General features: G+C 53.2%; 1 protein-coding gene across 8 annotated transcripts in view; it reads right to left on the bottom strand.

Annotated features, from left to right (window-relative positions):
• COBL (cordon-bleu WH2 repeat protein) overlaps positions 1–12,692 on the bottom strand; it is a 150,683-nt gene that overhangs the window by 74,786 nt on the left and 63,205 nt on the right. For all 8 annotated transcript variants that reach the window (XM_039862808.1, XM_039862811.1, XM_039862812.1 and 5 more), the window contains exons 3-5: positions 11,323–11,533; positions 9,278–9,506; positions 2,884–2,981 (exon numbers count right to left, since the gene is read on the bottom strand). In XM_039862808.1, coding sequence (XP_039718742.1) covers positions 2,884–2,981; positions 9,278–9,506; positions 11,323–11,533 — 538 coding nt within the window. The remainder of the gene's footprint in view (positions 1–2,883; positions 2,982–9,277; positions 9,507–11,322; positions 11,534–12,692) is intronic.

Raw genomic sequence — 12,692 nt, 5'->3', positions numbered from 1 at the left:
CCGATTAGCTAGGTTTTGAGGGTTTGTAAGTTTTGAATTCAGTTGACCACTGCCCTGCTCACTGACTGGGTGTACACAGAAAAACTTCACCATATTTCTCACTCCCTGTCCCTAAAAGATAAGCAAGAACGATGTCGAACCTCATCGTTTAAGACAATATTCTGCATGACGGTGGGGTGACCAGCCTCAGAATCATCTCCGTTTAACTAGAAAATACGGCTCTGGGGAGCTACCCGGCCTCCCCAGTGAGCGTCTCCAGGGACATGACCAAGAATCTCATTGTCTTAAGGTGCTTCTTAGGTACTTTCAAGAGCTACTGGGTTAGGAGAATAAATAATGTCAAAATCATACAAAATTATCATTTTTTAAAAACATTAAAACACCAGAGTTTTAAAACAATAAAACATATTTGCCCTCATCCGCTTCCACCAAAATGATATCCCTTTAAGTATATTCTCTATTGAGGTTTTATATATACACACAGACACAACACACACAAATACACACAGGTGTGTACATATATTTTTCTTTTAAAGAGACGTAGTTAAGACACACTTTGGCTTTAAGTGCCTGGAGAGCCCCCATGCTTAGTGTCCTGTTCTCTGAGACGTTTGTAGACTACCAGCCACCAGAGGGTTTTAGAAATCATTTAGAAAATTATTTATTCCAAACCTTCTTTAATTAACAAAGAGAAACTGAGACCAACTTGTCTAGCTATGTGCACAGAGCATGCAGGCCGAAGTGGAGGGCTCTGAGCAGACAGGCTGGTTAGACTCTGGGGCTCACCCGAACCCCGGTGAGCTCAGAGGGGAGCAGCCTGGTTTCTCCACCTGTAACATGGAGCAATGATACCTCTCCCACGAGGTTTCTAGAAGGATTAAATGAGGCTGCATTTAGCACAGCATCCCGAGCAATACAGATGGAGAGAAACCAGGAATGAAGTTCATCCCCAAAACTACAACAAATAACCCAACGGGGATGTGACTGCAGGACATCAAGAGTGAAATAAATAAAATCAATGTGCGGGGCGGATCTAAAGGAAAGATACGGTATATGCGAGAGAAAGGAGGAATAAATCGAGCCAGTCCAAGACGGAGAAGAGACAGGGCAGGACAGACAGGGACGTCCCTCCGTATCGCGGGCCAGGCCAACTGGCACTGCAGTGGTTTCATGCTCTCACAGTGTCTCCCGCCCCGTGACCGGAAACCAGGCCCCGGGCTCCAGTCTCCGTGACTTTAGGGGGTCACACAGTGCTGAAAACAAAAGCATTTCTAGAGTTTGGACTGGCTTTGCTGGCCGTTTCATGTCTCAAAAGGAGGAAGACACCAGAAGTTTGACGAGCCGTGAGGAGTGTGCAGACCGGGCTGTGACAGCGAGCTGGCCTCCTGAGGACCATGGACAGCGGCAAAGGCAGTTCCCAGCAACTTCGGCTCAGCGTTTCAGGAGCCCACACCCAGCATTTGCAGAGTGATGGGAAACTCAAGCACAGTATTCAGATCCTGTAACTTCAAAGACTCCTGTCAGCTGTAAGGGGGGAGGAAAGCGAAGTAGGGGGACGGGGGAGACTCAAAAGAGAGACTCGCCCTGGGCACAGCTTTCCCGAGGCCCCCAGAAACACGGGGGAATGCACGACCAATCAGTACTGACAGAGAGAAGCACGAGACCATAACGAAAGCATCAGAGAGGCTTGTGGGAAACTCGGGACGGTGGGCGTCCCATCCCCAGTGATCCAGCCGCGGGCTCCCTTCAGACTTCAGCTTCCACCCGCACGGTCACTGTCCTCCCCTCCGAGCCACCCCTCGGCCGTGGGCAAGGTCCGGCTCTGCGGTCACACACACCGACAGCCTCGCCCCGGACCTGAGCATGTCGCCTCACTTCCTGGTGCTTTGGGGCCTCAGCAGAGCTGGGGTGAATCGCAATGGTGACCCCACAGGCTCCTGCAGGGGGGACCACCATGCGTGCAGCCTAGTGCGCGGGGCTCGGATCCACGGTACAGGGACGGGGGTGCGTGCCACATGTGACCCTTCCTCACGCTGCCTCTAAAACTCCAGATGCTGGGCGTTTGCAAAGTGAGCCAGTGGCTCTGGGACCTAAAAGTCCCCAGAATGGCTCTTCATCAGTCTCGTTTATTAGTAAAGAGAAAACAGTAGGTATTAGCAAAATATACCTTTTACACAAAAATAGTGGAAATAACAAGCATTTTCTTCCGGTCGCTAAGAAGCATTCCTGGATTTGAAAATGTCATAAGTGACTGTAAAGATCCTAATTTTCCTTCTCTGTCCTATGGCTATCTGTCTAACCCAGTATCTGAAAGATGACTTGAAGCTTTATTTAGTAAAGACCAATGAGATTATTAGTATTAACTTATCGCAGGCACATTTCCAAATCACCTTGGGAGGCCCTAGGGACGTGTAAATAGGAGCAACGACTCGCTCAGCAGCCGACACCCTGCCACACCGCAGCCCGGAGCAAGTGGCTCCACGTACTTGTTTACATGTGATAACCACATTCTGACCCTTCGGCTCGCTGGCCGAGCTGAGCATGTCCGGGTCCCACACGCTCACCCCTCCTCACCTCGAGGTTCCTGAGCCTCCGCAGGCCATGCCAGGCGTGTGCTCTGCACGCGCCCAGCAGAGGCGGGCTCCGGAATCCTGCCTTCTGGCGAGTAAAACCCCACGGCTCAGGGACCTGCTTCGGGCTTCCCGTGCGGAAGCACAAGTCAGTCGTGTGGCACACGCTGACAAGCACCCCTCACCTGCAGGAATTCAAATCCCTAAGTACGCTTGCGAAACTCCCCAGACGGGTGGAGGACAAACATCTCCCAGACAGGAGGAGAAACCGTTTTTACGTAACACAGAATCGTATGTGTATTTAGCCCATTACCTTACTGTTGCTTCTTTTATTGACTTTGAAAAATCCCAGAAATTTTTTCTTCTCTTTATCTGTCTCATCGTTGCCAAGTGATGATTTTCTAAAGGTTTCTGGGGGAAAAAAATTACTAAATTATTTGTCAGCATGTGAAACAAGACATTCAACACTTCGCTTTAAAAATCTCAACAAATTCTCTAAAACTTTGTTTTAGTTCTCATAAGAGAGCAAACCCATCAACTCTTTGTTTGAAAGCATGGTGAGCTGTCTCAAAGCCTCCAGCCCTGCTTCGGAAGTCGCTACAGGTTCTGACACTCTGGCGGTTGGCGGCATTTTTCTCCGAGTGCTGTCCTATAGAAAAATAGTAGCTGCCTCAAAAGGAACCATGTACAATTAATTTTAATATGTTTTATTTAATTTGACATATCTAAAATACTATCATGAGGATGTGGTTCTATTATGCAGCGGTGAGCACGTCTGCTTTACATGCAGAAGGTCCTGGGTTTGCGCCCCAGTGGAGCCACAGTCCACGGTCTACGGCCACGCCACCCTGAACAAGCCCCATGGCTGGCCTCGGAAGAAGCTAAGCAGGGTTGAGCCTGGGTAGTACTTGGATGGGAGACCACCTAGGAAGACCAGGTGCTATAGCCATAAAAAATAATAAAAAAAAATTAAAATATTATTCATGCCATTACGTAATTGCTATACAATTTTTTCTTGTTTTGAAAATTTTTACTTTTCAGTTAGAGTTGACATTCGATATTATTTTATATTAAACAATATGAAATGATTGAGCTATTTTACATTCATTTTGGTACTAAGGCTTCAAACTGCAATGTGCACACCACAGAACACATCTCAGCTTGGACTGGACACAGTCCCAGTGACCGACAGCCACCCGTGAGGGACAGCCCAGACCCAGGGACTGGGGCACGAGCACGACATCGGCTGTAAGAGCTCCGAGTGAGGTGGAAACGCTCACTAGATAGAGTAAGTGGGCAGCTCTCCTGCTGCTGAACCCCTCGTTCCCCAGCACGGGACGGCGGTGACAGCGGTGACAGCGGTGGCCCGCGACACGCCGCGGCCGGTCTCCCCAGGCCTGCGTTTTCGGATGTTCTCTCCTCTGCCTCGGCCAGAACGTCTTCCCTTCAAATCACATTCTCCGGGGCCCGTTCTTTCCCCTACCGCTTCTCCCTTCTTTAAACGCTCATCCACCTCCCTTTCGTGCTGTTTTCCTCATCAAGAGTTTAGAATGGGCAAGAAAAGGGCCCTCTCGTGTGTCAGTTGGGGACATTGAAGTCCACCCCTGTCAGGCAGGTGACGGCCCAGCCAAGGCAGGGGTTCCCAGGACGAGGAGGGACCAGCAGCGTCAGAATCACTGGGAACGCAGCCCAGGCCAGACCCCGAGTCGGAAACTCTGTGTGGGCCCAGCACCTGGTGCTCAACGAGCCCCCGCAGGATGCTTAAGCTGTGGGGACCATCGCTGAAGATGGGTGGCCTGGAGGTGGCAAACACCCAGGCGCGGCCCTACTGGGCAGACTGTCCCACCGCGCCGAGCGCCGCCCTGACCTGCAGGCGGAGATGGCTCTGCTGACCGCGTCTGCCCACCGGAGCCACGTGCCTCGCGGCCTCCATGCTCACTGGCCCCTGACGCGCCCGGGGCCTCTGCATCAACTCACGCAGCTCTCTTCCGAGGCACAGGTACGGCCAGCGGAGGGAAATGTCAATGTCCGTGCAGGACAGGGGGACGACCCCACACCGCTGCCAACCAATGCCAGCCCAAACCAGGGGCCACCAGTTACCTTCTTCAGCCGCTGACCCAGAATGTCACATTCCAGTTAGACAGACACGTTAGGAACATGCCTCGACTCTGACACTGTCCACGCAGCAGGACAGACGCCAAGCACGCACACCCGCCACGTCGTTCCGTAAGCGGCCAAGGCTCGCGTGTTAGTCACGAGGGCCAGCGCCCTGGGTACGTGCAGGCGCATCCGGCAGAGCTGCTCAGTGGCCACCATGTCACACACATCCAAACCAGCGAGCGGGGGGCCTCAGGCACGGGGCGAGCATCCATGCCAGGACACGTGTGCACGGGGTTTCATGGCTCACTGCACCAGAGACCCCAGTCAGGCACAGGGCTGTGAAGGGCGGAAGGTACAGTACTGCAGAGCGCCAGTGTGCGTGCGCCCCAGCATGCACGGACGCGCATTCACACCCAGCGTGCGTCTACCCTGACTGATGTGTGACGTGACGTAGTAGAGGCACGATGCTACAGTGACCAACAGGTGAACAAGAGACAACATGCTGTTGGCACACAGGCTCTGTCACCAAGCCCATGGGGGTCAGAAAATTGCCACAAAAATCGAGCCTCTGGTTTCTCTCCCTGAATAGAGACAGTGGCTGGTCACCACTGCCACAGGACTGCAGGTCACCACCCTCCATGCCAGGGCTGACCCACAGAGAGGAGAGGTCCCGCCTCGCACAGCAGTCACAGCCTGCGTCTGCCTGCAGGCAGCAGGGCTCGGACTCCGAGCTGAGCTGGGCCTGGGGCAGCCCATTTGTCTTCAGAGTGAGGCCAGTAAAAGTTTTGGAAAGGTGGGGCTTAGCCCACAGGAAAGCGCACGCTGTTCTGAAGCATTAAAGTGACTTGCAGACGATGAATAGGAATTGTGGGGCTCGGGGTGGGGGCGCTGCAGGAACCCCTAAACACTGGCGACTCCCAACCACTCACTGTTCCAGATGAGAACACGGGAAGTCACAGCCGTCAGTGGCCAGAGCGAAGTTAGCAAGAAGAGGCGGGAGGAAATCCAGGCCCGCACGACAGTGTCCCCGAGTGCCCGTCACCGTCACAGGCCACGTGCGCACGGGCACTTGCGAGTCACCTCCTCAGACCATCCATATCCCCAAATCAGAGCAACCAGACCTGATAAAACGTCATATACCTGAGTTTTCTGCTTAGAACGAGTATCCATTTGTGGTGCTTCTTAAAACTTCATATACCTGAGTTTTCTGCTCAGAACAAGTATCCATTCGTGGTGCTTCTTAAAAGCGAATCCTTCTAGGTGTGGTATTTGTCGGTACTGTCCCCAGATGGAGACATAAACCCCGACGAGGAGCGTGGACAGTGGCCCAGGCCACAGCACTGTCCGGCACGATGCCCCACACTGGCACCAGACCGATGTGAGGGGCCCTGCTTTCATTTTTTTTTTTCTAGAGATAACTCTATTGTTAAACATTTTAACAAGCGAACAGAAATTTCTGAAAAATACAAAAGCTCCTCGGGATTTTAATGAACTTATTGGCATATGTGCATGTGTGTATAGTCCAAGGGGTTCACTGAAATCCCAACACACGTGTGTGCCTGTCTCTGTACACGTGTGCACATATACGTAATCATACATGTGTGTGTGGATACGTGTAAGTTATGAAAAACAGCTATCAGAATAAAACCAAAATCTGGACTGATCATTTACATACTTGTCTATGACAACGAAAGGTAGTGTCGCCATCCACACTGCCCTAAATTCTGCAGCCGACAGGCCGGACCTCGAGGGCAGGGACGCTCAGGCAGGAAGGAATAAGCGCCTCCCCTGCACGCACCTCCCGCTCTGCCCCGAAGTTCAACGTCCACACGGGGCCCGCCGCCCACCACAGCCTCCTTTGTCTCTTCCGCATCAGAGCCACACAGCGGATCCTCCTCCGACAGACCTTTCTCTCTCAGCCAACCAGGGAGTCAAGAAACCAACCCACAGCCACGTTTCAGCCGGCAAGACGCCCCCAGAGGTGCCGCCGGCCACACCGGCACCCCGCACACAGTCACGCCATGCATGTCCCAGCCCGGGGCCATGCGAAGGGCAGCTGGCAGAGCGTGTTCCCGGCTCACTGTACCTCGGCAGCCCAGGGATGGCTCGGACTGAGTTTTGGTCAGAAGAACTGGAAAAGGCAGGCAAGGAGAGAGTGAGGGCAACTGGACAGCGGCCGTCAGCCCCTGCCCAAGGCCCCAGCCCCTCCGTGAGCCGCGGGTGGGTGGTCTGCGTCTGTGCAGGAGGAGGCCAAGTGCAAAGCAGGCCTGCTCTCCGGGCCTCAGCTCCCAGGCCACGCGTCCGGCTGCTAAGCCCCACTGCGGAAGCAGGTGGCAGCAGAGTCTGCTGCTTTTGCAAGCTGCCCGGGCGGGCGTCCCTGCGGAGGAAGGCTTCTCTCAGCCCAGTGACACACCTGTGCCCTGGCCCTCCCCGGTTCGCAGGCCCCTGCTGGCTGGAGAGGGGATGTACCCTGAGAGGGACGAAGGCTCCCCGTGCATGTCCTCCAGGACATTTCTTTTCTTCTCAAACACTGACTGTCAGCAGGGCGGGATGGAGGTGCCTGGCAGGAATGGTAATCAAATACCTCAGAGCCAGCATGGCCCAGACAAAAGGGCTGCCGGCCGCTGGGGCAGCTGCTGGGGACCCAAGGGAGAAGGTCCCTCGCGGGTGCCCAAGGCAGTGGAAGGGGGTGTGGGGGCTTGGGCAGAAGTGCTTCTCTCAGACTGGCGGCCATGGGGGCTGCATTAGTGTCCTCCCCACGTGGGGACCAGGGGTGCCTGATCTAGGGAGCTTTCACCGGTGACCCTCAGCTCTGTGTTCCAGACGCCACAGGCTCCTGGGCTCCATGCCCATGAGGAGAGGCCGTGTTACGTGCCTGTTCCCAGGGAAACGGTTCTACGACTACTTTTCAAGATACACCCGATGACAGGCATGAAGCCGGAAGGCTCGTTTGTGTCAGCCTTTCTCGTTCGCACACTTAAGCGTGGGGCAGTTTTTCTTTTCTGTCTTGCCAAAGGAAAGCTCTGCTTTTAATGACTCACAGACACCTAATTTGCATCAGGTGGATACACCAGACAGACACACCGTGACGTCCAGGCCCGCGAAGCAGATGCCGAGAATAGTCTTGTCTGAGTTTAAAAAGATACCGGCTCAACACAGGATACTCTGGCGGTCAGAGCACTTCCGTCTGGAGGAACGTAGTCTACGTGCCGCACACGCAGCTGAGCCAAAACCCTTCCTTGACTGTCAGGTGACACCGGGATCCAGAACCTCCCCGAGGAGGGTGGGGGAGGGGTGGGCCCACTGCCCTCGATTTCACAATAAATTTGGTAATAAAAAAGTTGATTTTTTATTGTAACAATTTTAAAAAAAGTAGAAAAACACGGACAACTCGAATACGTCTATACGAAATAAAAAGGTGACAGACAGCACGGGAGGCTCATTAAGACAGAGGCGTCCGTGAACTCTGCTTTCATGATTCTAAGGTCTCAGAGTGTTCATGGGGGGGCGGAGGGCGGGGCGATCTGACAGCTGTTTAAATGCAGTTGGTCTGTTCTGTCAGTCAGGGAAATCTGCTTTCATGCGGTACGGGTCTCCGGGGCACACGCTCCCCAGCGGCTCTTACTGGGACCTCAGGCCAGGTACCAAATTTGCAGAGTGAGAAGTTTCCAGCCTCCAGGGCGGCCAAGCCTCACAGGGGTCTCTTGAGGGACTGAAGGGTGTTTGGGCAGCTTCAGGGCACAGCTAACTGTATTTTGTCTCTGGTTTTGATTATGACGCACCTCACCGGGTTGTGCCCTTTGTGTTCTGGGTGGAAGCCCCGCCTCGCTTCGCCTCCCCCTCCTCTCCCCTTAGCTCGCTCGCAGGGAAAGGGTCGCGGGGAGCTCAGGACTCGGGGGGAAGAGGCAGAGCCACAGTCAGGGAACCAGGGCAGGCCCGACCTGCTCTCTCTGTGCACACCCACTCAGGTCCGACAAGATCAAGTTGCCTGCGAAGTGGCCCTGGCTCTGCGGTGCTGACGGGCGGGGCGCTGACGGGGCAAGGGCACTTGACGGCGGGGCGCTGACAGGAGGCGCAAGTGCTCAGGGTTCAGGAGGAGTCCACAGGAGGCAGGCGCTCACGGGTAGGAGTGCCTGCGGGAGGACAGGGTGCTCATGGTGGGGGGGCTCACGGGCCGGAGGTTTGGACGACCACTCACTGGGCCTTGCTTACCAGGGGTCAATGGGCAGTCATGGGGGGTGATGGTGCTCCAGGGTGGGGATAATGGGGCGAGGCTGCCCACCGTGAGGGCATTACGGGGTGAGATCACTGCGGAGCGGTGCCCACGGGGGTGGGGCGCCCACAGTAGGCGGGGCGGGGTGCCAGCTAAAGGCGGAGGAGGGGCTCATGGAGTGGGGAGCTCAGGGCAGAGGGGGCGCTCACGGAGGCAAGGGCTCACGGGTGGGGTGTCCACTGCAGAGGGGTTCTCACGGGGCGCAGCGCTCACAGCAGCGGGGAGCTCAGCGCAGAGGGGCGCTCACGGTGGGGGTGCTCACAGTGGAGGGGCGCTCGCAGCGGCAGGAGCTCCGGGTCTGCGCTCCTGCTCCCTCCCGGGGGGCGGTGCTCACCTCTCCGGTTGTCCCACGCGTAGAGCTCCTTGATCCCCAGCTCGTTCAGGGACCTGGACAGCTCCAGCTCCTCTCCCGCCACGTTGTCCCTGAGCAGCACCACATGCTCGGGGCTGACATCGCACTTCGCACAGATGACCGGCAGGATGGCCTGGAGCGGCACGTCGGGGCTCACGCGCACCACGGCCTTCTGTGTCCGGAGGTAGTTCACCACCAGACGCACGGACTTCTGGAGAAGACACGGGGCGGGAGGAACCGCGTGAGTGCGCCGCTCACCGCGAGCCCTTGCTATGCGCCCTCTGCTATGCGCCCTCTGCTATGCGAATTAGGGGCGGCAAGATTTTGTGGGGCCTGAACCTTTCTTGCAAGGGCTCAGGGGCTTGCGGGGTGCACGGCCAACGATAAAGGCCTGGAATAATGAGTTTACCTTAGACTCTCTCTTACTAACAGAAAACGGCTGACAACACAGAGACGCGGGCATCAGCGAGGGCGCCATTTAAAAACCAAGACGTACACTGTCTTACGAGGATTCCGACCAGACCCGAACAAGAAGCGCTTAAATATATGTTCAAAGGAAAGTGGTTTGGAAGTATTATGGGGAATTAGAGTCAAGAAAAACCCTCACCAAACAAGACATCGAATTTGTGTTTAAGAAGCCAAAATAGCCACATGAGTATATAAATATCTGTATGAACGTATATAGTGCGTATATATATATGGGTACCCCTATTTATATATACACACTACATATACATATATAAATTTTAAGGGGAACAACATTTTGTTTTTTTTTAAACATCGGACATTTAATAATCAGAAATAAAGACAATCAATTTGATTAAAGCTGATTCTCAAAGTCTACAGATAGTGACCTATCAGAAAAGTCTGATCTGCCAAAGTTTCATACAGTCAACTCCTATTTGGCCGTGACGGGTCACCCACATGGCGCTGAGGTCCCGGAGCGCGGACACAGCAAACGTGGGTTTTCTAGAGGCGTCACTGAGGCTGACCTCAGGGCTCGATGCGTCTCAGGAGGGAAGCTGGACCACACGGGCCCTTCCCCTGCTTCTGGAACTAGAATCGTGCACGGCCCTGGGCTCACCTGGCCCGGGGGTTTGCAGCTGGGGCCAGGAAGGCAAGAGAAGTCACAAGGTATAAACCCAGCTTCTCTTTTTTGAACATTAATTTTCCTTGAAGAATTAGAGAACACTCTGTCACAGAAAGTATGGATGGCATCAAATAAAATTTATTAAGCACCCAAATCTAGAAATTCACAGGAGACGGGCTGGTAGCCAAATTGCCATTTTTAAAAGCAGGAAAATTTTGTATATATTCTAAGAATCCAGATGTATAAAATAGCACTGCTTGTATTGGAGCTAAAGAACCATAGCAAAGCCTTATTTAAAAGTATGATGAACAGCTGGAGTTAATTTTAATCGATAATCAAAAGCCTGACATAAGTCTATGTATATGATAAGATGTTCTCCAATCTCAATGAGTAAATATTTATGCCATCAGTTTTTCAGAAGGAAAATCCCTTTTCCCTTCTAAGATGTTCAGGTCTCTCTATGGCCTGGCTTCTGAGGGCCGGAAGCCCTCCAGAACTGAACTAGAACCTCCAGAATTAGTCCAGTAGGGTAACTACATGTGCTTATTTAAGTTTAAACTAAAAGCTCGTTTTGTTGCGTGCACTAGCTGCATTTCATGCGCTCAGCAGCTATACGAGGCCGGTGGCCATTGCCTTGCCAACTGCAGAATTATAGACCGTGTCGCCTGCAGGAAGTTCGAAGGGATGGCTCTGCTCTAGACCGGTTCTTCTTCTAAAACAGCCAGAGGAGCAAACACTAAATTCTGGAAACTTCCACCTTCTAAAATAAACTCAGTTTAGTTCCTGACTCTGCCTGGCATGGAAGCAGAATCATCCACTGCAGCTGTCTGCATGTTAGCAAGATCACGGGGGCTCCGGCAGCCCCTTCCTCAGCTCCCCAGCGCCCTCGGCCACAGGTGTCTACATGTCCTTGGTGGACGGTCCTCATCCTACTCACCTCAGGCACCTTAAGTGGGCTGGGCTTCGCCTTCTCTTCAGGAACTTTTTCTTTCAGAAATACAGTGTGCGCATTCAGGGTCCCGAGTAAAGTATTTGGCTTAAAACTCAAAGGCTGTTGGGTTTCTGCGGACCGGATCTCAAGGGCATGGTGGGACGGGTTCAGGTGGTTCTGGAGGCAGAGTTCAACCAGGAGGTCCATCATTGCATGGCTGGAAAAGGGAAACAGACTGTGCTTATGAGGGGTGTGTGCACCGCCCTGCCGTCTAGCTGAGTGGGGATGGCACAAAGCAACCAGGGGACCCCTGAGCAAACCGGCTGTGCTTGGAAAGACAGCTCGTCCATTCCGCACGTCCGCAACTGCGCGGCAACGCCTTAGCAGCCTGAACACTGAGAAACGACACTCCCGAGGGAGCGGGCAGCACGTCGAAATCAGAACAGCGGGGGCAACGGTCATGCTGACGTGAACCCTGAGGTCAGCGCCACAAATGACATGATAGGAAGTCCTCATTTAATTTCATCAAAAGGTCCTGCAACTTTTAAATGAAACAGCATGTGAGGAAACCGATTTTCCTACAGGGTAATTGATAGAAAGAAGAGTTAACAGCATCTCGACGTCATAATGAAATGACACGTCATTTGAGGACCTGCTGTGCTTAGAGCGCGAGACATTAAATTTTTCAGTTATCATGAATATGATGTATCTTAAAAACGGAAATAGCTTTCTTTTTTCAGGCAAAAAAAAAACCACCTAAGAAAATGACTTGTGAACATCGAAAATATTCACGATGCTTCCATCACGGGGAATTATTTACGAAGAGAGAACGACAATTCAGATTATCCCAGAAAATGAAAAATGTCGCTGACATCTTTCCTATTTGCCTGGCAGAATGTTTTTCTATTTAAAGCCAACCTTTCTCTCCCTAATTTGCAGAGGAGTGTGCAGTATACACCTGTCACCGAAAGCATGGGTCCTTTCCTTTGGTTTACGTCTTCACCAGTAGGTGGCGTGGCCGGGATTTGAGTCATAATCACGTTGTCCAGGTGTCTGGTGACCTGGGACTCGCAGCATGCCTGCGAACATACAGCACTAGCTGCCCGCCGACCACCCGGCACTCATCACTCACGAGAGGGCCGGGAGCTGCTGGGGACACTGCACTAAGCGGAGAACCACAGGCGAAGCCCCAAGCCCGAGAGGATCCCCAAGTGCCTTATTTCTCATTAAATTGCTACAGGTAAAGAATATCGATAATGCTTTCGTTGTCTCAAAACCATCTCCCCAGCAGTACCTACTCCCATCTGCCATCCAGGAAGTGATTAGGTAGCTCATGTGTCTTCACCAGGACCCGTAGGGGGGACACTGGACCCACC

The sequence above is a fragment of the Pteropus medius genome, unplaced genomic scaffold (genome assembly GCF_902729225.1).
Source record: "Pteropus medius unplaced genomic scaffold, Ma_sr-lr_union100, whole genome shotgun sequence".
NCBI classification, from domain to species: Eukaryota; Metazoa; Chordata; class Mammalia; order Chiroptera; family Pteropodidae; genus Pteropus; species Pteropus medius.
The sequence above is the reverse complement of the archived record's forward strand: the minus strand, read 5'-3'. Positions and strand labels throughout refer to the sequence as shown.